This window comes from Micromys minutus, assembly GCF_963924665.1.
Source record: "Micromys minutus genome assembly, chromosome: 15".
Classification (NCBI taxonomy): Eukaryota; Metazoa; Chordata; class Mammalia; order Rodentia; family Muridae; genus Micromys; species Micromys minutus.
Genome location: NC_137984.1, coordinates 21,374,759 through 21,399,902, shown reverse-complemented (window position 1 = coordinate 21,399,902; position 25,144 = coordinate 21,374,759). Strand labels below are relative to the sequence as shown.

Below are 25,144 nucleotides of genomic sequence, written 5' to 3'. Positions count from 1 at the left end.
AAAAGAAGAAGATGGCATTTTATGCAATGTTATACAAAAATATAACAAGAACTTGAAATATTACATAAAGAAGCAAGACAGGCTCAGAGAAAAGCAACAAGTCCTCGCTGCTCTGCCATTTTAGAAAGAGCATGTGGTTCTTTCGGCACGGTAAGATAAAGGCCTCAAGCAATCGAATGCAGAGGTGATTTTGAAGCTCGAGAGGCCTAGCATACAGAGCTGTTCCATAAGATATCAAAATGGGTGCTGTGCTTTTCAGTGTAACTTTACAGGTGTTAGAGATCCATCCCTTGCTTCCTGTGTTTCTCTTCCCTAACTGATCTATTAGGCAAGTTATATACAGATCACCTTATAAAGAAAATGGTCAGTATACTGTTTGGGGCTAGCTAGGTCAGGTTCATGTTGAGTATCTGGCTCAGTTCTAAGGTTTAACTAAGGTTAAGTATTTTTGTCATTTTTAAAGCTGATCTAACTGCATGCACTAAACCCACCACCCCTGTTTTTACTCATAACTTTTCATTAAACATCATATCTCTTTTAGATCATATTTCTGTAACCATTTTAAATATCAACTAAGGGCTCCACAAACACAAATCCCTTCTCAACAGCTCTCAGTGTTTTGCCAATGACATCTGTGGCAAGAAAAGGTGTCTTCTCTTCTAAAATAGTACAACTTTAGTCTATGAGAAATAATATCTGGCTCATCTTAAGGTCAGACTCATAATGATTGTCCACTGCCACCATCTTACCTCATGAAATCAGCATAAAACAACTCTTCAGGCCTTTATTCATCAAACTGAATGCTTTTCATTAGGATTCTACTCAAAGAGAAAGTCTGAGAAAATTATGTAGCAATCATCTTCCCCTTAACCTAAAAATAAAATACAAATGTGACTATGTTCACAGCCTTTCATGTTTGCACCTCCCCCATGACCACCCAGAGACATGGCTGAACCAAAAAGAGGAGCTGTGGATATCCCATGGGCCCAGCATCAAGAGTCTGTGCAGTAACTTCGAGATCCTTCTCTGATTAGCTGTGTTTTCTCATTTGTATTTGTAGGCTGGAGAACAACTGGAAAGTCCATATCTGGGGAGAAAGCACAGAGAAACAACAATCAAACTTGTTTTTACCAAGTTCCTTTGATAACGGGGCAAATAGTAGGTGTTTTGGCAAAATAACAAGCATGCTTATGAGACATTGCCTGAATCCTCCAAATTCTGCGAATTGTGGGATTATAACTAAACCTAGGTTGGTCATTGCTCATTTAAGGAGTGCCATTTTCCATGAAAACTACGTGTATGAAAAAAAATCATTTATATGGAGGATGATTCTTAGAGTTTTATAGTTCATAACTGCATGCCTGGCTCTTGTTGGAGCAGAAGTCAAAGCCTATAGCTTGCTTTGGTGGAGAACTTAATGGGAAGTTTAATATAGAACTAGTGTCCCAGGTAGCCACACTCCATCTTAAGCCTACATAAAGTTCTGCTCTACTGCTGGGCTAAAGAAGCTTCTTTAAAAATGTTTGAAGACAAACCAATAAGCACAAATGGTCAGCCCATGTCCTTCCAGTACCCATGTCTTCTGTGAGAACCAAGATAATCATTCACAATACAGTTGTTCAGTGAAAGATATAGTCTCTAGAACCTAGCAGAGGTGAATGACTTCACATTCAACTTAGCACTAAGAAGTCCCTAAAAATTCACAAGAATCCTGAGCCCATCGTAAACCTGCACATGCAACATACTCATAGAAGGAGAGACAGAGAAACAATCTACACTGAGTGAAAGCCCTAGAGTAACAACAAAATACGAAATTATTCAGAGAGACTACGAGTTTTGCATTTATCAAACACATAAAAGAATCATGTATTTAAAGTTATCAGATTTTGAAGTTAACAAAACCCCAGTAATCAAAGTATCTGGAATTGCATTAAAAAAAAAAAAAAACTTGAACATTTTAAAAAGCTAAAAAGGGAATTCATGAAATAGAAGACCTATTTGAAGGACTTATTCAGAATATAACACAGACACAATAAGACAATATGGCAAGAGACTAAAAAGGATGCAGAACAGAGTTCCAAGACTCGGCCTATGTCTAACAATATACTTCGTAGGAAGAAATGTTTTAAAAAGAAGGAAAGTGATGTTCAAATCCCCAAGAACCAACTGCATTCCCTTGCAAACTAATTTCTCTCTCATCAGCTGCTTGCATCTGTCTTTGGTGGCATTGTGTATTTGTGTGCAGGTGTCTGTTTCTGTGGGTACACATGATTGGGTGGGCACGTGTACATGGAAGACCAAAGACAACCTTAGGTAGTGTTTCTCAGGAGCCATTTACCTAGGTCAGCATTTGGTCTCCACACATGTACACATACATGTACTGAACCTATATCTATGTAAGTGTTCAACCTTACCCCTTAATGAAGAGATAAAAATCAGAGCAATGGCACTCTGCCGTATCCCCCACACTAGGCTGACACAGATTTTCAGTCAGTCACTGACAAGCATTGGCAAGAATGTGAGTCTCTTTACTCACCTAGTGGGAATATAAATTAACCCCTCAGTTTTTCAGAACTGTTTGGTGCTACTTAATACACCGGAGATGTAAATACCTTGTGCTTACAGAATTCTATTCCTGTGTATGAACACAAAACCTCTTAGCTTATGTACCAGGATGTATTTGTACCAAGTACAAGAAAATTCGTATCAGCTGTTAGTCATCACAAAGTGAAGTCTACTCCATCAGCAGCAGTAGAATGGATACTAATTTATGAGATGCCCTTTCAGGATATTATAATGGTTAGAATAAATACATGAAATCCAGACAGAATAGGACCCATGGCTTAGACAATGAATTTTAGGATGATCCAAATGTGAAGCAAAGTGAGACAGCTTGAAAATAGAAATGTGAATGCCCTTCCGGTCTGCACCTCTACCTGAACCTGTGGCAAAGCAGCGTGCCTACTGGACTCCACAGTCTGCCTGTCTTTTCAAAGGTCTGCCCTAACCAGGGACATAAGAGAGCTGCTCTAACCAGGGACACAGGAGGCCTGCCCTAACCAGAGACTGCAGTGTCTGCCTCCTGGGAAGCATGTTCTAACCCAGGGCACTCAACAATACCTGCATCCAAGGAGGCCTTCTCCAATGTGGGACACCCAGGCCAGTTAACACCAGAGGTAACCAGATGGCAAAAGAAGCCCAGGAATATAAGCAACAGAAGCCAGTGTAATTTGGCATGATCAGAACCCAGTTCTCCTATCAGAGCAAGCCCTGGATACCCTAACACACTTGAGGAGCAAGAAGTTACCTAAAATCGTATCTCATGAAGATGATAGAGCAATTAGACAACAGAAGAAGATCAAGGGGATACAAATTGGAAAGGAAAAATTCAAGGTGTCCCTATTTGCAAATGATATGGTAGTACACATAAGTGAACTGCAAAATCCTACCAGAGAAGTTGTACAGCTGATAAACAACTTCAGCAAAGCAGCTGGATATAAAATTAACTAAAGTAAACCAGTAGCCTTTCTTTACACAAATGTTAAACAGTCTGAGAAAAAAAAATTAGTGAAACACCATTCACAATAGTCACAAATAATATAAAATATCTTGGTGTAATTCTAACTAAGTAAGTGAAATGTCAATACAAGAACTTTAAGTCTCTGAAGAAAGAAATCCAAGAAGACCTCAGAAGATAGAAAGATCTCCCATTCTCATGGATTGTCAGGTTTAACATAGTAAAAATGGTCACCTTAGCCAAAACAATCTACAATTCAAAGAAATTCCCATCAAAATTTCAACTTAATTCTTTACAGAGATAGAAAGAGCAGTTCTCAAATTCGTCTGGAATAAGAACAACAAAAAACCCAGGCTATCAAAAAAAAATATTCTCAACAATAAGAGAACTTCTGGGGGAATCACCATCCCTGACCTTAAGCTGTACTACAGAGCATTAGTGATTTAAAAAAAAAAAAAAAGCTGTGCTTTTTGTCACAGGAGAGGTTTTCAGACAACAGATGTACAATTTCACGTATATTAAACCTCTATTTAGTTGACAAATATCTCCCTGGATCAAAATGGGAGCCAGTGGGTTTGCTCATTGCTCACTCTTTCCCTATGTCCTGGTAACTGCCAACCTGTTTTCTCTGTCATAAATTCAATTGTCCTGACTGTCATTGCAGCAAACTTGTTCTTTATATCTAGCTTCTTTCACTTAGCGTCACAGCCCCAAGTTCATCTATCTCCAATATGTACCTGCGTTTCCCTCCAAGTCTCTAAGTTTCTCTCTTCGCTCTTTTCTCTCTTAGCAGTTCCTGGCACTCTCATGTTTCTCAGGCAGACTGTCAGGACACTTCACCACCCCTGCTGATCATATTTCATCCTGATGGGTTGAGCCCTTCCTTGAATACACATCTTGGTTCCAGCTCTTTGCAAATGCTGCCTTCATGAAGCTGCTTCACTAACTCACTGGTAAAACTCTTTTGTAGAGGTCCGTACTAACTCCACCTGCCTTGCCTGGCATTTTGAACAGCAGGACTGACAGAGAGACTGACAAATATTTCTTGTACCAATATCCATCCCCTCAAATGTGTCCCAATTCCACTTCTTGCTCATCTATGTTTCTGAATTAACTGTGGCGTTACAGGGGAAGCTGGAAAAGCTTGAAACCATGTTAATCCCCTCCTGTTCATTTTCCTAGGCTCCTCGTTTCTCCTTTGATAGGTTTACTGTCCCTGCAAATTGCCTAGCTCCCTGTGTGTTTATGTATTTAGAATTTTAAATATTAGATATAGAAAGATGTTCTCATCACACACACACACACACACACACACACACACACACACACACACACTTCTTACTGAATCTTGGCAGCCAAACATTGAAGGTGCCCTTTGAACCACCTATTGTTGATAGTTCTGAACTGCTCATCTGTCCTACTACCTTGACCACCATGGTGCCTTAATGCTCCATGATGTCACTGTACGAAGCATCACAGGTTTCTAGTGATATTTTCTTTCCACTGTTCTTTGACATTGGTTCCTCATTGTAGGGGAAAGGAAACTGAGTGAAGGGTGCAAAAAGAGAGAGGATGAATTTCCATCTCTCTTGGTTCCCTTTTCCTGGAGTGGGAAAGGAGATGAATGCTGAGCAGCAAGTATAATACACGTCTCTAGATCTTGGCAGAAGAAAGAGCCATATGGTTCGGAGTCTACTGGTGTTCTATCCAGGTGACTGGCAATAACAACTAAGCAATCAACATTTTTCTGTGCTCTGAATCATATTTTAGATCCAAGGTCAGCACTATGAAACCTTCTCTCTCTTTTACACACTCTACTCCAACTCTTTCCATAAAAAGGAAGCCGTAAATCCACAAAATACTGTTAGTGTTTACCTCACTTTTGTTTGGATTTATTCTATTGGCCTCGGCATAGAAGAGAAAAAAAAAAAAAAAAAAAAAACTGAAGTTAGTATTTTGATCTGCTTTCCCAAGTGTTCATAAATGACTGGCTGCAGTTTAGGCTTTTGTTCAAAATTCTACACAGTGGAGTTTGTAATGGGAACATGGGAGGGTTGGGAAAATAATGTTTCATAGTGTTTCACTGGTGTGGTTTTATTGTTTCAAAGGCTAAAATTCACAGAAGTGGCAAACCATCTCGAGAATAATACTCTCTAATGTTGACTGATTGCCAAGAGCACTATTAGAGTCCTCTGAGTTTCAAACAGGGAGGGTACTTTGAGAAAGACAGGAGAACCCATTTATGAGTTCTCTAGCTGGTAACAAATACTGAAGGTGGCAACTGTTTGAAATGTCTGCTCTTCATTTTTTAGCTATGGTAATTGGGTAATTTACTTAAACATGCCAATGTTGTTTAAAAAATAAAATAACCCAAACAACTCTCTCTCTTCTGCTAGCAAATCCTACCCAGCACCACCATAAGTGAACAGAGACTTGTATCATGTTTACAACTCCAGAGACTCTTACCAATGCAACAGTATCAACCAGCAGAAGAGGCTGAAATGCATGCACAATAAAAATGGGCAAAGACAGAGAGTTTCACAAGGAACTCAGATTTGTGATGCTGCTACTTTGTAGCCTGCAGTTCTGTCTACACCATTTTGAGTTACTGGCAAGTAGCACACAGGCACCTGACCAAGAGCTTTCTCATATCTACAATTAGAAATCACACACACACACACACACACACACACACACACACACACACACACATATACACACACACATACACATACACACACACACACCAGTTAATCTGAAAATGTTTTGGTTCCTCATTGATTGGGCACTCCTAATTCTTCCCCTGCTACCCCAGGTCCAGTCAAGGAAGTATCCAGAGGCCACTTAGCCAGAAACTCACATTGCAGGTTGGCTTTTCTCCTCCACTACTTCTCTTTCGCAGTCTTCTGATTTTCTCTTTGTGTCCTACCAAAGCAACTCTCACTGTCCCACCCTGTGCTCAGCCATTTGCTATTGGCATCTTTATTGATAGATCAAAATCCAATTGAGGGCGATGACCTTCAGTGTCAGTAAACACAGATTCCAGATCAGACCATCAGAACCAACCTCTGCACCTCACCTTTTCTGTCCAAATTAACAAAACCTCTTCTCTCAAACATAAATTGAGCAGAACTATAACTATCATGTAAGTTACAAAGTATGAAATACAATTAGCATCTAGTCCATCATACTGTCAGTTAGATAAAGTATTCTATCATCATCCCTAATCTAAAGAGTTATAATTTTATCCCTTAATTATGTTTAGATTTTAGCCTATAATACCATCTGAAAACCATGTTTTTACTTATATATCATATCTTTAATGTTAAACAACTTAAGTTTGCTTATGGGACTATTGTTAATCTTCAACCTTGTCAGAAATATGAGAATGAATTAAATATTACCTGAATATATAGGAAGCAACAAACATAGCTTCTAAAACTTAAACAAATTGCAGAGACAGCTGGCTTCCTGGACAATCCCCTAATTTATTTTATAATCTGTCTTCAAACTTCTGGCCCATGATCATCTAATAGACCTTTATAAAGCAGAATATATGACTGACTGACTAGCTTACCCTGTCTTGGCAGAACTTAGCAGTCGACTGCCCCACATATTGTATCCTTTCCCCAGAAAGTATTTTGTCTGCAAATAAAATAGGCCAGTTTTGCCCCATGACTACTTTGCCACAAAAAGCAACCTTGTTTGGAGGTGAAGATGCTCAATTATTCTTTGAAGGGGAATGAGAAAGCTGTCAGGAGCAGACATGTCTCATTGTCAAATGATCCTTAATAATGAAATAACATTAAATGTCCTATTCTGTGGATTTCTGATGTTTTTGAAGACTATCTATCTATGAACTTTTAAACCCTAGCCACTCTTAGCCATTTCTAATTGAGTAAATTGAAAGCACTTTATCATACTTAAATAAGAATCTAACCTAACCATGAATTTACCATCTGGCCCTTAACTTGTGTTACTTAATCATTGTCTTATGGTTTTATTACTGTGAACAAACACCATGACCACGGCAACTCTTATAAAGGACATTTAATTGGGGCTGGCTTCCAGGTTCAGGCCTTGATAGGTGGGAACATGGCAGCAACCAGACAGGTATGGTGCAGGAAGATTTGAGAATTTTACATCTTCATCAGAAGACTGCTAGAATACTTTAGACAGATAGGATTCGGGTATTCTAGTCCATACCCAAGTGATAGGCACACCTACTCCAACAAGACCACACCTCCTATTAGTGCCAATTTCTAGCCTAAGCATATACAAACCATCATATTCCACTCCCTGCCCCCCATAGGTTTATTCAAACATATGAGTCTATGGGAGCCATATCTAAACATAGCATAATGCAAACTACATTTAATTCAACTTTAAGAGTCTACAGCAGTCTTAATAATGTTAAAAGTCCAAAGTTCAAAGTCTCTTCTGAGATTCATCCAATAACTTAACTGTAATTCCCAAAGCAAGATAGGAAATAGCTGGACAAACTCCAAACTCTACATCTCTAGTTTTGATGTCAAAGTGGTCTTCAGATCTCCAACAATCATCTTTGTTGACTGCAACAAACTATTTTCAGTTCTCTGTTAGCAGCTTTCCTCAGCAGATAGCCCACAGCTCTGGCATCTTCAGTGTCTGGAATCCACACATGATCTTCTGGACTCCTCCAGTTCTGCCCTTTGTAGCACTCTAAGCTCAGGTTGGTCCACTGCATTGCTCCTGTTGTTCTTGGTGATCATCCCATGGTACTGGCATCTCTAAAACACTGGGAGCTTCACTGCAATTAGGCTTCACCAATAACCTCTCGTAGGCTCTTTTCATGATGCCAAGCCTCAACTCCTTTGCATGACCCCTTCAATCCTGGGCTATCAACTGCAATTGAGGCTGCACCTTCACCAGTGGCCTTCCATGACCTCTCACAGTGCCAAGCCTCAGCTCTTCTTCTTGATACCTTCATGCTTTTAACACCAGTACCACCTAGGAGACTCTTACACATTACCAAGTACAGCTGAAGCATCAAGTACAACCTTAGCTATCTCTGAAACACAGCTTCTTTGTGCTCTCAGAAAACACTTCCTGAAAGATTCCACCTCAGTGATGCTGGCATCTTCTTAATCATCACTAATTTCTTAACTCCAGCTAACCAGCATCAATTGTCCCAGTAGTCCCTTCTTTTCTGGACTCTAAAGCCAGAGTCATGTGGCCAAAGTTGCTGAGTTCCTCTGGAATATGGCCGCCTTCTTCTTTTGCATCATTACCAGCTTTCTGTTTTCCAACTTTTTCATTGCCTAAGCTTGGCTGTCCTGGAACTTCCTCTGTAGACTGACTTTGAACTTAGAGATCTGCATGCCTGTCTCCTAAACAATGGGATTAAAGGTTTGGTTCACCAAGCCTGAATTTAAGTTTTTCTTCACCTAGAACTTGCTCTGTTCTAGACTGGCCTTGAGCTCAAAGAGATCTCCTGGGATTAAAGGCTTATACTAACTACCATGCTGGACCTAAATTTAGCTGGGTGGGATCTTGCCTCAAGGTCACTACTCTATTAATTTAATTTAATATCCTTGAACACAGGATTCAGTTCCAATTCAGTTCCTGGTGCCTCTTTAATACTTGAATCACATACTCTATATTTTTCCTTTCTCAACTTGCTATGCTTATTTAAAATGCTCTTCCTGGGTCTTAACCAGAGGACAAAGTCTATGATGGGTGTTTCTGAGACTTCCTTTGTCAAGACAATTAATCTGAATCTCTTCGCCTTAGCCTTAGGCAGAATCTTCAGAAAAGGGCAAAAAGCAGCTACAATCATCACCAAAATATCACAAAAATAGTGTCGAGGCCACGTATTAAAAATTTCCACTGAAACCTCTTGAGCCAGGTCTGCACAGTTCAAATCACTCTCAGTAACAAGTCTTCCATATTCCTACTAGGATAGTCCATTAAGCCCCATTATAGCATTCTACTGCTTTCCAAATCCAAAGTCTCCCAATCTACATGCTTCCAAAGAAAAGCATGATCAGGCCTATCACAGCAACACCCCAGTCCCTAGTACCAGCTGCTGTCTTAGGGTTTTACTGCTGTGAACAGACACTATGATCATGGCAAGTTGTAAAAGAACAACATTTAATTGAGGCTGTCTCACAGATTCAGAGGCTTTGTCCATTATCATCAAGTCAGGAACATGGCAGCATCTAAGCATGGTGCAGGAGGAGCTGAGGGTTCTACCTCTCCATCTGTAGGCTGCTAGCCGAATACTGGATTTCAGGCAGCTAGAATGAGGGTCTTAAAGCCCACATCTAGAGTGACACACCTACTCCAACAGGGCCATGCCTCCTAATAGTGCAACTCCCTAGGCCAAGCATATATAAACCATCACAAGCATGCTGTTCTTAAATGAGGTGCATAGGCACAATGTCTAAGAGTGACAATGTTAATTCCAAATTTTGTATCAATATAGATTTATATCACTATATACATTCTGTATCAATGTAAGAGATTTTAACTTAAATTTTACATCAACTATAAAGATTTTTACCAATATATGATTAAAACACACAATGTTTTGTTCAAGAATATTTATCAATCCATTCCATCTATTTCTTCTCTGTACAAAATTATAACCACTCCTAAATTATTCTTAGAATAACAACTGATGGAATTTGCAAAATAACAATAACCAGACACCCAAATCCAAAGAATCAGGCTGACCCTACATGGCTTCTTCCTGATTAGGGGTGGAGAGGTATAGGAAAATTAGAAAATTGGTTAGACTTAAGAAAGCTAACTTTGGCATCTGTTATTCAGTTGTTTTATGCTTTGAAGGCTCAGGGTTTGACTGAAATTCTGATTAGATCCATCAGAAAGGTTGGATGAGGTGAAATAATCTGGAATCGCCAGTAATCCTAAAGCTGTTCTGGAAGCAAGTCTCTGGACAGCATCAGCAGACAGGGGGCTGAACAGCAGGTCAGTTCAGCATCTTTGAGGACGAATCTTGTCAAAGTTGTACATTTTGTAATATATAAATCTCACACGACCAAAATTTTAGTACCATTAGAATTTTTGTATGAATTGTGCAGAATGCACAGATTAGATAAGTAAAAAATTTTGTTTCTTGTTTGAGCGGATGAAAGGCAACTGTCTTTATTAATTTATCAATAATCATTTGTAATAAATCTTCATTTATGGCATATGAGTGAGGGCACAAAGAATCTTAAGGATGCTATAACCAATAAGATTGATTGTCCCACTTTAGCTGAAGTCTTGGCTAGAAACATTTTTACATCTAAGCCAGTTACTGGGTTGTTTCCATGTCTAGGAATCAACAGATCAATTTACCTGTCTTGTATGATTGTCTTAAATTTTTTGAGATCTTCAGGTAGACTTCCCCTGTCCTGTCTGATCTATATCACTATGGAAGGGATCCAGAGCCTTTTCTCCTTTCCCATCAATGCAAAAACAGAGACTTTCTGCCAAAATAGCATATCCTTGGTCCAGTAACTGGAAATCATTGAGGATATAGCTTGACCTCTCTCCTAGAGGAACGTTAACACAACCACCAAACTCATAACCATACTCGTTTTGATAGTAAAAAACAATTCAAAACAATTAACAATCTAAACAAATATTATCTGCTGAGACAGGGCTTCTACTGTCCCCTGGCCCAACCTATTTGAGATCAATGCCTAAATTATTGATATATCTGTGTAAACTTGAGTCCTCCCTACTACGGAGATTAATATCTCTGTGGGTACATATTGTAGTATGTCCTTTTCTCTCTGTATAATTCTCAAGGCCTAAGTTCCTACTGTCTGAGATAGGCTAGGCTCCCTACCTCCTGCTTTTGATTTAATCTATTTTTCTTAAAGATCAAAAGCCTCAATACTTAGATATCTCTTTTTGACTTTAATTAAATTCCCTTCTACTTGCTGTATAAACCTATTTATAGGTTCTAATGTTTATTATACTAGGTTGACAATCACAAAAAATCCTGTCTCAGCTACGTTCAAAGGTCCCAAGAAATTATCCTGGCAAGACTTTTACATGTCTTTAAATCATTTGTTCATTCATTTCTCTAACCTCTTCTCTGTGGAGCTTACTACCAACTGCATCTGCCACCTGGATCTCTGCCTCTCACCTTAAGCTCTTTGTGTATGTTTTTAATTGCAGGAAGAAATTCCTACATGGCTCAGGCAAAATCTATATATTTGTTCCCTTCCATCCTTAAAAACAATTGGATCAGATTATAAATCTCTATCCTTTATCTGATGACCGGAGACAGGCAGCTTTATTGTCTGCTTCCCAAGCCTCCCTCCTAGCACTCAGGGAACAAGTCAGCCTGTTTGCACAGCAGGAGTTACCAGCTTCTCTAAGCTGAGGCTCTCAAAGGCAGTAGCTGTGTGTTCCTTGTTTTAGGTTCCTGCATTGGAGCCACATGACTTGGCTCTGCCCCACTGAGAAATCATTTCTCCCCCATATTAAACTATATCACTGTGTGGGCGTGATCCATCTGAGAATTTCTTAAATCGTGGGTTTTTGCCTTCCACACACACAAATATATATATGGTATACCATATGTAGCAGTTTTGTCTATACTGCTTTGAGTTCCTGTTGAGTTGCATGCATGTATCTACACGCCTGACCAGGAGTTATTTCAGATCCTCACATAGCACACACACACACACACACACACACAGACACACAGACACACACACACACACACACACACACACACACACACACACACACACCAGTAGACTGGGTATCCCCTAACCCTTCCCCTGCCAACCCAGGCCCAGTCATGGAAGTATCCAGAGGCCACCTAGCCAGAAACTCACATTGCTGGTTGGCTTTTCTCCTCCACTACTGTGGTCTCTTCTTCTCATCCCCAGTCTTCTGATTCCCTCTGTGTGTCCCACCCACACAACTCTCGGTGTCCTGCCCATACTCAGCCATTTGCTATTGGCATCTCGTGTTTCACTCAAATCCTGCATGCCTTCCCCTCCAATCTCTCCACAACCTGCTTTCCCTCCCGACTTCCTTCCTCCAAACCCATGGAGTGCATGTAAGACTCCAATATGGATATGGAAATAAGCCCACCTACTAGAGCAGTAGTTATCAACCCCTTTGGTACTGAACAACCCTTTCACAAGGGCTGCCTAAGCCCATCAGAAAATATACTTACTTTGTGATTTATAACAGTAGCAAAAGTACAGTTATAAAGCATCAACATAAAAAAGTTTATTGTTGGGCATCACCACATGAAGAACTTGGAAGCTTGAGAACTAGTGTTCTAGAGCATGAGTCAATCTCCCCAAGGCTCATGGATTACTGAAGAGACATTGGAAAGATCCCAACAGTCAGAAGTAGTGGACTTTGTAGGGAAACAATATTTTCTGGACATGACAGGCCCCTATGAGTTCATAGAGGCTATAGCTGTATTTACAAGACCTGTACAAGACTGAGCCAACCATGGGGAATGGGAAAACATCATGAAATCCCAACTCTTGTTAACTTCTGTTCTCTATTTGGTTGGTATAGTAAGATATAAGAGGGAAAAGTTCACCAATTGTTAGCTTTTATTCTTGAAGGAAAATATCTCATATTAGATTTATTATCATTTTTGAATAAAAATAACAAAAAGAAATGCTGCCTTTCATTGAAATCAGTATTTATGCACAAAAGAATAAATTTCCAGCTATAATCTTCATTTATGGGTCAAATATCCAAGCACAGGGTAATCAGATATATAGCACTTAGATGAATAGTTACTATAAACCGCCAGTTCCCATATTGACCCCCACACACTGTTCTATTATACCTCAATTAGCTCCCCCTTCTTTCCCTTTCCCAGGGGAATTTGTTCATTCAGACCACAAACCAAAAGCACAACCCCCAGAGTTGGTTTGTTTTTCCTTCCTTACCAGTCTTAATTTGTATTAAAATCATCAGTAAGTTACATACGGCATTGAATTCATGAAATATAAATATGAACCTAACTGTTGCACTGCCCACAAATGAAGCATAGATTCTCACAGATGTTCTGTGAGCAACGGTGATTCCAGCACACAGTCATTGAGACTTAAGCCATCGAGACCGTTACTGATACAGAACCTTCTAAGAGTCCCTTTGCATAGACCTGAAAGGAAAGCCATTTCTATCAAAACCAAAAAAACCACTGTTCCTTTCCTTTTTTCATGACATCTCTTTCTGACAATGGATTGAGAAAAAATATTAAGAGGTTTGGTTAAAGAGAGACACAATTGAAGATTAGTTTTGTTTAAGTTCAATGGGACTTAATTTATTGGTTTGCAGCAAGTTGGTATATAGCTACCCATACAGATGTGTAGGAATGGATTACAGAATACTCCTACAGCTCACTCTATCAACCCATGAGCTAAGAGGACTTTAAAAGCCATGCCAGAGACTGTGAAACATCATCTGAATGAGTCCTCTGGGCTCTGAGCCCAGGAGGATCAGGTGCTGTGACATCAACATGGTCTAAAATGTACAGAGGAAAATATCTGTCTGTGGAAAATTCTTCCAAATCTTAATCTTACACCTTATATGTATTAAATAAACTACATAAGTTTTGCAAATTTGACAATAATCTCTAGTGGTATACAAAATAATAATAATAATAATAATGAGGAGGAGGAGGAGGAGGAGGAGGAGGAGGAGGAGGAGGAGGAGGAGAAGAAGAAGAAGAAGAAGAAGAAGAAGAAGAAGAAGAAGAAGAAGAAGAAGAAGAAGAAGAAGAAGAAGAAGAAGAAGAAGAAGAATTAGGATAATACCACAGACAAACTAGGTGGTTAAATAATTGATTCACCCTTCCCCCCAGTTTTGTGATACACCCACGGTATTTGTACATTTTAACTTCATTAATTTGTTGTAATTATTTTTATTTGAAGCAAATAGTGGTGTTCAGAACTGTGTGTTACTCTCGTAAAGAGGCCTGCCCAGATTGCATAAATTTCAAGAACCATAAGACCTGGGTCAGCTTAGCATAAAATCTTTGAAATGTTAATAAATAAGAAAAAGCTGTTTCTTTGTGTTAAGGATTCTCTCTAACAGTGGTATAAGATTACCCATCTGACCTCTGCAATGGTGTTGGTACATCTGGATGTCAGAACAGCCAGAGGAGCACAAACCCATCAGCAATCAATCACCCAGCGGGGAGGAGCTCTGGGGAGAATCTGGCACTTAGTCTAGGTTTCTGTTCCAGAAAAGAGATCTTCCACCAAGGTCTACTGAAATGACCTGCTGGAGCTTTTATCCAACGTAAGGGAAGAAGGGCAGCAAGGTTTTTCAGGTAAGTGTGTCTGCTGGACACGGGAGGTATGGGTTCAGTTTGCCCAGATTTAGGCTTTCCTACTACAGATGAGAAGCTAAGGAGAAATTCCAAGTGCAGCAGCTTGCAAACAAAGATACCACAACGAGAGCCTTGACTTAGCATTCTGACTTATAAATCATAAAGATGCTTTAACCTAGAGTAAAAAATAAAGATGACAACGTAAGGATGTCACCACCACCACTGGCTGTCCCTCCCTGTGCCCTGTCAGTGGTGGTAACTGCTGATGTAAGACATACAGTAACCGCTGATGTGGTCCACATACAGTAGTCCTGCTCACATGACATGGCATTGCTGCCAAGGACCAGCCTCAGCTTGGAGAAGGGTTCTGAGACAAGGGGAGTCAGGGAGCAGCAAAAACCGAGGACTCAAAGTCAAACCATGGATCCAAGCTGGAGGCCTATGTTCTGTTTGAGACAGCTTCTCAGACTGTTTTCTCTTTGTTCTGCTTTCTCTGGAGATCTCCAGACAGTTCTCACTCTATATATTTTCTGCTTGAAACAGTTTTCCAAGAAGTTCTCTCTTGCTAGTCTAGAAAATGTCTCTGGATAGCTCATCTCTTGCAGAACGAAATCCCAGCCTTTAATTTTATGTATCAATCTAGTCTTTTACTTGAGGTTCCTTTTTCATTACCCCTTTGAATCAGCATTACTAGAGCCCAGCCCCTTGATTCTTAGGAAACAGCTAGCACACATTTCTTTTTTCTTTTACTTTGCAAAAGAATTCAGAGATCTGTCTGCCTTAGTTAAGCAGAGATGATAAGCTAGCTAGCTGGGTAGGACCCTGCCATGAAATTCCAACTTTTACCCATGCCTGAGGCTGGTCTTGTACTGTCCCAGGCTGACCTTGAAATCAGGAATCTGCCTGCCTCTGTATTTGCTTATCTTTGTACCTTTCTGACAAACTGAGTCATTATTACAGCTGCCTTTGTTCTTTTAGGTTTATGAAGCCCCTCATATAATTCATATTGCATCATTCTTCTTTGCATAGGTGAGAAATTTGATATTTTTGAACTCATGCTTTTAAAGCTCTTTCCCATAGCCTTAAGGGCTGTCCTGAAGGTCCCAGAGGTTGCCATTTTCCTAAGACATTAGCCACACCTTCATCTCCTGGGCTCACGAAGACTCTGATTATTATGGAGTCATTAACATTAACAATCCTTGAAGGAGAAACGTGAAAACGTGTACAATATTATACAAGCAAACCTTGTGTCCACACCAGCCAGCCATCAACACTCATGGAGGTACATGCCCTGTTGGCCCTGTCCCAGGGGTGAGAACCATGTCCTTCCACCCCCACCAAGACCATGCTGAACTCCACACTGCACCCACAGAGACTAAAAACATCACATCACACCTCACAGACTTCCATTCCATCCATCTCTCCCCTTATACAAACTGTTATTTCTGTTTTATTAAAGGCCACTCTTCTGGTTTTCCTAGTAAGTTACACACCAAAAGAAAAAAAAAAAAAAAAGAGTGGCAGTCACAGAATGATAGAATAAGATGTGGCATTTTTTTTTCTTCATTCTTAAACACCTCCTTCACAGATTATATAAAACCTGTGCCCAGGAATCGTCACTTGTGAGCAAGTTGTGCCACAGGCCCCGCCCTTGCCTAACGAGAAGGCCTTTTGTATAATTAATTAGTGCTGCTTAGTTCATTTGTTGTTGGTCTTATTTGCTTATTCTTCCCGGATGCCTTCATTACAAGATTCAATATTTGTCATTTTCTACACAGAATAATGCAAAGTTAATGCACAATGCTTTCAGCGTGCAATAGTTTCACCATTAGTCCACAGTCTGGTTCCAATGTCAGCAACGGGAAATGTTGAGAAATAGTTCTAGTTGCTGCATAACCACGCCATAGCAAGACATATACAGTTTGCAGAAAGAAAGGGAAAAGCATAAAACAAAACAAAGCGAGACCTTTGCCCTTTCTGGACTCCCAATTCTGAGAGTCTGGAATTCAGTACTAGCTACATGATTAAACACACCCTTTTGCTAGAATCTGGATAGTTCATTCACACAAGATGTTATTGGCTTCACATCCAATAAGAAATACAATGCAAACAGAAGCCTTTAAGTGGTTTCAGGTGCTGTCTGAGCATGACCAGAGAACGAGGGAGGTACACCATCCTGGTTCCCATAGTCCTGAAAACAGTGTGCTTTCTGCAATTATCCAGTGATTCTTTTAGCTGTTTGTTGAGGGCTTGGGAGTAGGATTTAGTGACAAAGTCTGAAACCCAAGATAAAAATGTACCCCATGGGAAAGAAGGACAGTGAGAATTGCTTCCGGACACCAGGACAATGGCAGGTGTGATCCTGTCTTGTTTACACAAAGATGCTGTTCAAAGAGCATAAACTATTTCTGGTATTGTGAACTCTGAGATTTTAAACATTTTTTTCTTTTTCTTTCTGGGTAAAATAAACTTGAAGAATGGAACAATGTAATACAAAAATGTGTGCAGACAGATGGACAGACAAAGGTGGCTGGACAAGCAGAGCTTGTTCTCCGTGCTGTTTTACATAAAGACTGAAGCGTATCTTCTGAGAGAAACTTCTACCTTAGCTCTCTGTCCCTGGGCACTCTTACCCTAACTTCCTGGAACCCTGAGCCAATTTCTCTTATAAAGAGACAGTGAACCATACAATGACGATGTTCAACACTATCACGGGCCTTTCATGATTTCTCTATAACAATGTTTCTCTGTGTTCAGTCAAGATAAATGCCCCCTTGTCTCGTTCCGAACTGTCCACCAAAGCTGGTCTTCTGGAGGAGGGGCTGGCTCTGTGTGGTTACTCTTTGACGTTAGTAAGACCTGGTACCTAGCCAGAGGTGACAATGCTCAGCACTTTATTCTCATCTCTGCCTACCTTTCTCCATGTCAGTTCTGATCTGCTCCTCAAGGTCCTCTGGTGACACATAGAACTCCTCTTCTGATGTCGATGATTTGGGCCGACAATGTCCACAACAACAGTTGCAGCAGCAGCAAAGGCAGCAACAAAAATAGCAGCCGGTCAAAAGGCCAATGATGATGAACAGGGTCTAGGGTAAACAGAGGCCAAGTGAAGTCTGAGTCACTGGCATGGGGTGGGTGAGGAGCAAGATGGCTCCAGACACAAAGTTATTAGCTACATACCTCAGAGGATTATTGATATGCCTGCAAGCCACGTGCTCACTCTTACCCTTAGCCCCATGTCAACTGACTCTTAAATTCCTTTGAAATAATCTTTTCTCATAAATGTTTGTACAAATGAGACCTAGAGGAAATAACCTCCAGTCAGAGTAACACAGTTTGCGACGTTCTTCCTTTTCTTAGGCTATTTTGAGTGCTAAGAGCAAAAGGAAAACCAGACCAGCATGGGATAGGATATTCACTGGTCAAGTGCGCTCACCAAGCTCACTTGTTCAATGAAAGTAAATTCTCGCCACACGGAAGAGCTGCCTTCCCCGCCACATGCAAGTGCCTATTAGTAGCCTGGTTCTGCACAATCTCTCCAAAAGGTCCCTACATTCTCCCTCTCTTCTCTGTCTGAGTCAGAGGGCTTTGCAGATCCCGCTCATCTCTCTGGTGTAGACACTTCATTGGCCCTCCTATTGGCCATTTGGCCTCTGCTCCTGCTGGTATGAACTCCATGCAACCTTCGTTCCCCGGAGCATGCGCAGCATGCCTGCTGCCAGCTTTCTCAGCACTAGCACGACCCTGTTCCTGTCGTACATCTTGACTCTCCAATTGGATTTACATGGATAAACATCCCTGACCATTGTTCAGTTTATACCCACCTGTTGTCTAAGATCACCTCTAAAGACACCTTTATGTCAAGTTTCCTGTTCCCATTCCAAAATGGTTGCCTATCCTTTGTATGCGAACCCTATGCCATACCAGCTCAGTTCTTTAGTCCCTTCTTGCTGACAGTATGGAGCACAGGTTGCTGGACAGGAGTCTCTCATAGGCTACAATCACTAGTCATCCTTTCCCCCATGTCCCTGGTGCATTAGTACCTGACATGTTGCAGACATCTAGTTCCTACTGAATTCGTGAGTATACAAAATAGTAGGCAAACAAATGGTTGGTTCCTCCCAGGAAATAGCACCAACATTTCCCGCTAAGCACCAACGTTTCCCTCTAAGCACCAACGTTTCCCTCTAAGCACAGGTGATTTTCTCATTAAACAGAAAACACGTCCTCTTGACTTCCCCAATTCCAATTCTCGGAAATTCCAAAAAATTCATTTTTTTGTTTGTTTTGTTTTTTTGGCAACTGAACAAAATCAGATTTATTGCAATAAATGAAGTTCGTACATCTTAAAATTTAATGCAGACTTTATATAATCGGTGACTGGGTGTGGGACAACGGATAAAGATCACATGTGTATCTATAATCCAGGCTTCACACTGCTCCCTTCCCTCCCTTCTTACACTGTCGGCTACACATTCTGGCTCCAGGAATGGGGATGGAGTTTCAGGATGGCTAACAGGGGAGGATCTTTGGTTACACACTCTTATGGTCTCTTTGTTTGTATGTTGTATGAGTTCATCACTTTAGGAAAATTTAAAGCCCTCACTTGCCTCTAAGACTCCCCTGTGAGCATTCCCCAGCCATGGCCCTCAAAGACCTCCGCTCTTCTTCACCTATATTTGCCTTCTTTCTTTGAACTATGCAACTGCCATATTGTTTTCTGAAAACCTCCTTTTAATCCCCATCTTCTCTCTCCAAAGAAATCCCCTCTTTTGAGAAACAGCCTTACTTCATCCCTTCCATCTCTGCTACAGTATATATTAGTAACTACTGGTTCCAAGCAGGTGCCTAGTATTCTTTTAATGTAATTTTTGATGGTACGTTGTCCCACTTACATGGAACTTATTTAATACCCCTTAGGTGAGCACTATGCAAGTGAGCTTTGGTGCAGCAGAGAAAGAAAGTACACTTCTTGGCAAGGAGCTATGCCTGCAATTGCTCTGTGCCATATCTCTTTGCTACGACATGAATGAGGTTTGTCTATAGGCATTTTGATCAGCTTCTTCAGCTTCCTGAATGAGAAGATGTATTATCGTCTTTAGATAAACAAAATATAATATCAGGTAAACATATGTGATGATTATCTGGATTGTAGATATTTCTTCCCATGGGAAAAGTGTCATATCTGGAAGGCAGGTTTCCATGCAACCCCACAAAAACCTGCTTTGTTGTGTGAATGCTAGTCTTCCTTCATTGGCTCCATGTACCTTCTTGCAACATGACCAAAATTCACTCAGCACCATCTCTTTCTCACAGGTTTTTCATAAAGGTGAGTGGGTATCTAAGAAACTTATCAAAAGACTAGTGGGGTTTTATGGTTCAGCCTGTCTTTCCATACTTACTTACAAAAACATATCTTTTTGCCCACAAAATTCTTCAATATAGGGAGATTGTGGGAGAAAACAGCAAACAAAGTTCTACTCAACATGAATCTTGACTTTTCTAAAGAGGATGGTTTTTATTTTTACTTAGTAATTACCACAACTTATATAATTATCAACTGTCCACAAAATACATTAATAAAATATATTTCTGTTCTATATGTAGTATACATTATATATACATATGTATATTACATATATACTATGCATAGGTACTATTACATATACATACAATAAACATATTGTAATATGTAATAGAATTATATATGCATTGTCTGTTCTATATGTAAAACTATTGATTTTATCAGAAAAAAACATTAAAATTCATAAAAATATAAAACCACCACCAAATTTACATATATTAGGGACTCCTGGGAAAAGAAACAAAATAACCACTACAATTCTGATTGTGCTGTCTTTAAACATAGTATCTTTTTCTTAACCAGGTAGCTACCAATCTCTTGTCTTCTGCTACTTAATTCTCACCTTTCCCCTCATTTTCTTTTCTGCCACCTCAAGGCAGGCTCTAGCTGAGCCTGTAACATAATTACCACTCAGTCTCCTAGGCATTGTCATTGCTGATGTAGCCTATGCTATAGATAGTAAAGTACACGGCTAAATTTGTCTTATAATAATTTATTAAATAGTTGTCACACTAATAAATTATTTTTGGTTTTGAGAAATGAGTCAATTCTTAATTAGTCACCATAGGGGAAAGAAGGGAGCAGTCAGAATTAACCTGAAGTTCCGTACTCAAATATAATTAATGTCTAGAAGTCTGTTAAGTCATTTTGAATTTCATAATTAATTGATGGGCTAAAGAAAAAATCGTCTTCAAATAACAGCTTTCAGGGGGAAGAGTTGTCTCATTTTATTTACAAGAGTTTAATAGAGGGAAGGTTGGTCTTTCTTTGAGATAGAGTCTAGCAGGATGAGTAATGCTATGATTTTTCAGGAAATTGCTTTTGAGGGAAAAAAAAGTGATTTACCTTTGCCCACCAACTTGACAGCATGAAGTATGTGTTAACGTTTTCTTCTCCAAATTGCTCGGCCACATAGAGTCCCAGCGATCCATACTTGTCATATATGTTTCTCTTTGAGGTGTCGGTGAGGATCGTGTGGGCATTGTTGATTTCTTTAAACTTCTCAGCAGCAGATGGGTCATCTGGATTCTTGTCTGGGTGGTATCGAAGGGCTAATTTTCTTTTACAAATTAAAAGCAAGGAGAAAAAAATATTACCTCTATCAGAAATTACAGCAGCCTTTTATAAAAAACAGTGTTTACTTATAACATACTTTATTATTATTCAATGGGATTCTGCGTTTCCTAAAAAGTAAGTTTTTATTAAATGATGTTATTTGGCCCCAATGTGATCCCCATCAGAATTCCAACACAATTATCTGAAGACCTTAAAGGAACAATATTCAACTTCATATGGAAACAATAGAAAGTCAACTAAAGCAATTGTGTACATTAAAAGAACTTCTGGAGATATCACCATCCCCAATTACAATCTGTACTACAGAGTAATAGTAATAAAAACTTCATGGTACTGACATAAAAATAAGCAAGTTGATCAATGGAATCAAATTAAAAAACTAGAAATAAATCCACATAGCTATGGACATTTGATTTATTTATTTATTTTATTAGCTATCCTCTGTATTTACATTTAAATGTTATCCCCTTCCCCCACCCTGGTCCCATTTCCCCCTCCACTTGTCTTCACTCACTCCTAATCACCCTCTCCACCCCATTGCCTTGGCATTCCCCTACACTGGGAAACCGTGCCCTTCTGGGACCAAAGGCTTCTTCTCACATTGATGCCAGATATTGCTATCTTCAGCTACATATGCACCTGGAGCCATGGGTCTTTCCCTGTGTGTTCAATGGTTGGTGTTTTAGTCCATGGGAGTTGTGGAGGGTTTGGTTGGTTAACAATGTTCTTCCTATGAGGTTGCAACATCTTTCAGCTCCTCAGTCCTTTCTTTAGCACCTTCTTTGGGGTCCCCATGTTCAGTCTGCTGGTTAGCTGCAAGCATGCTCAGTTGCATCTGTTTGACTCTGGCAGAGCCTCTGAAGAGGCATCTTTATCTCATTCCTACCAGTAAATACTTCTTGGCATCAGCAATAGTGCTTAGGTTTGGTGGCTGCATATGGGGTGGATCCCTGGGTGAGGCAGTCTCTTTTTTTTCAATCCCTGTTCCTTTATTTGACCTTGTATTTCCTCCCATAAGTGTTTTGTTCTTCTTTCTAAGAAGGACTGAGGCATCCCCATTTTGACCTTCCTTCTTTTTGGGCTTCATCAGGTCTGTGAATTGTTTCTTGGGTATTCAGAGCTTTCTGGGGCTAGTATCCAATTATCAGTGAGTGCATACCATGTGTGTTCTTTTGTGACTGGGTTACCTCACTCAGGATGATAGTCTCTAGTTCCATCCACTAGTCTAGAAATTTCATAAAGTCATTGTTTCTAATAGCTGAGTAGTACTCCATTGTGCAAATGTACCATACTTTTCATTTTTGATAAAACAAACAAAAAGAGCAAAAATATACAATTAAAAGAAGAAAGCATCTTCAACAAAGGGTGCTGGTCTAAGTGGATGTCTGCATGTAGGAGAATGTAAAAGATTCATTTTCATCACCCTGCACAAAATTCAAGTGAATCACAAACCTCAGCCTAAAACAAGATAAACTAAGCCTGGGAGATGAGAAAGTGGAAAATATCCTGGAGTACAGCACAGGAGACAACTTCCTAAACAGAACACCAATTGTGTATGCGCTAAGATTCAAAATTAACAGATAGGACCTCATAAAACTGAAAAGCTTCTGTAAGGCAAAAAGCACCTTCAAAGAGACAAAACAGCAGCTGACCATTAGGAAAAGATCTTCATCAGCCCCACATCTGACAGAGGGCTGATATCCGAAATATATAAAGAACTTAAGAATCTAGACTTCAAAACAAAAACAAACAAACAAAAAAAACAACCCAAATGACCCAATTAAAAAGTAGGGTACAGAGCTAAACAGAGGATTCTCAACAGCAACATCTGGAATGGCCAGGGAGCATTTAAAGAAACATTAAACATCATTATGTAGTCATCAGGGAACTACAAATCAAAATAACCTGAGATTCTATCTTACACCTGTCAGATGGCTACAATCAAAACAGAAGTGACAGCTGGTGCTATTGAGGATGTGGAATTCTCCTCCATTACTGCTGAGAGTGAAAACTTGTACAGTCACTTTGGAAATTTATATAGTGTTTTTACAAAAAAAAAAAAAAATGGGAATAGTTCTACCTCAAGACCCAGCTATATCACTCCTGTGTCAAAGACACTCCATCATACCACAAGGACACTTGCTCAACTCTTCTTTGGCTATTTGCATAATAGCCAAAAACTGGAAATGACTTAGACATCCCTCAGTGGAAGAATAAATAAAGAAAATGTGGTATGTTTACACAATGTTAATTACATTTGCATGCTAATTTACAGCTGTTGAAAACAATGAGAGCACGAAATTTGCCAACAAATAGATAGAACCAGAAAAGATCTTATGTGAGGTAGCCCAGACCCAGAGGGACAAACATGGTCTGCACTCATAAGTGGATATTAGCCATAAAGGAAAGGATAACCATTTTATAATCCCAAACCCAGCGAAGCTAAGTAAAAAGGAAGGCTTAGGGGAGGAACACGTGAATCTCACTGTGAAGAAGAAGTAGAATAGACATCTCGGGAGGTAGCTAGGTGGAGGGGTCTGTGTGGGGTAGGGTGGGGATGGAAACAGGAAGGATCAGGTGTGGGGAGGACGAAGGAAAAGAGTCCTGGGCTAGATATCTGAAATCGGGGTCATAATGGTACATCTCTGGGACAAGCTAGAAATCTAGTGCAATGGAAACTCTCAGGAACCAATGAGGGTGAGCCTAGCTAAGACTCCTAGCAATGGGGGATATGGAGCCTGAACTGGCAATCTCCTGTAACCAGGCAAGAGTTCCAGTGGAGATACTGAATCACCAACCCAGTCACAAAACCTTTGACCTATAACTTGAGGGGGGGGGGAGGTAGCAGAGTTTGTGGGAGTGGCCAAGCAATAACTGGTCCGTCTTGTGCCTATGCTATGAGAGTGAGCCCACCCCTGACACTGGATGGAGGGCCAGGACCCAGAGTCTGGAAGCCCAGAGACCTTGGATAAAACTAATCACTACTGGGAAAAAAACAACAACAAAAAGATTCCTAATGATATTCTGCTATATTCACAGTTCGGTGCCTAGCCCAGTTGTTATCAGAGAGGCTTTTACCAGAGACCGATGGAAACATATGCAGAGACCCACAGCCAAACACTGAGCAGAGCTTGCAGAATCCTATGGGAGATAAGGAGGAAGAATTGTAGGAGCCAGAAGGGTCAAGAGACCACCAGAAAACCCTCAGAATCAACTCGCCTGGGTTCATATGTGGCTCAGAGAGACTGAACCACCAATTAGGGATCCTGTATATGACCTAGGGTCTCTGTACAGTATGTTACAGTTGTGTGGCTTGGTCTTCTTGTAGGACTCCTAACAGTAGGAGAAGGAGCTGTCACTGACTCTGTTGCCTGCTTTTGGGACGCTTTCCTCCTATTGAGTAGCCTTGTCCAGCCAGTAAGAAGAGAGAGGATGCCTAGTCTTACTACAGTGTGATATGCCAGAGCTAGTTGATATGTGTGGGAGGCCTGCCCCACCCCCTTTTTAAGAGTAATGGAGGAGGAGTGGTAGGGGACATGGGGGGGGGGAGAGTGGAGGTAGAGGAGAGGGAGAAAATCCTCCCCTTAGCACAAGAGAACAGGCTCTTTGCTTTTAGCCAAGGAAAACCCATTTCAGGATTCTAACCCCT

The 25,144-nt window shown here is 40.2% G+C and overlaps 1 protein-coding gene across 1 annotated transcript in view; it reads right to left on the bottom strand.

Moving 5' to 3' along the window:
* Positions 1-992: 992 nt before the first annotated feature.
* Positions 993-25,144, bottom strand: part of DNAJC5B (DnaJ heat shock protein family (Hsp40) member C5 beta) — a gene marked incomplete at both ends in the record, with an annotated part of 47,948 nt that continues 23,796 nt past the window's right edge. The window contains 3 exons of the mRNA XM_080929198.1: positions 993-1,087; positions 17,749-17,920; positions 21,265-21,478. Coding sequence (XP_080785324.1) covers positions 993-1,087; positions 17,749-17,920; positions 21,265-21,478 — 481 coding nt within the window. The remainder of the gene's footprint in view (positions 1,088-17,748; positions 17,921-21,264; positions 21,479-25,144) is intronic.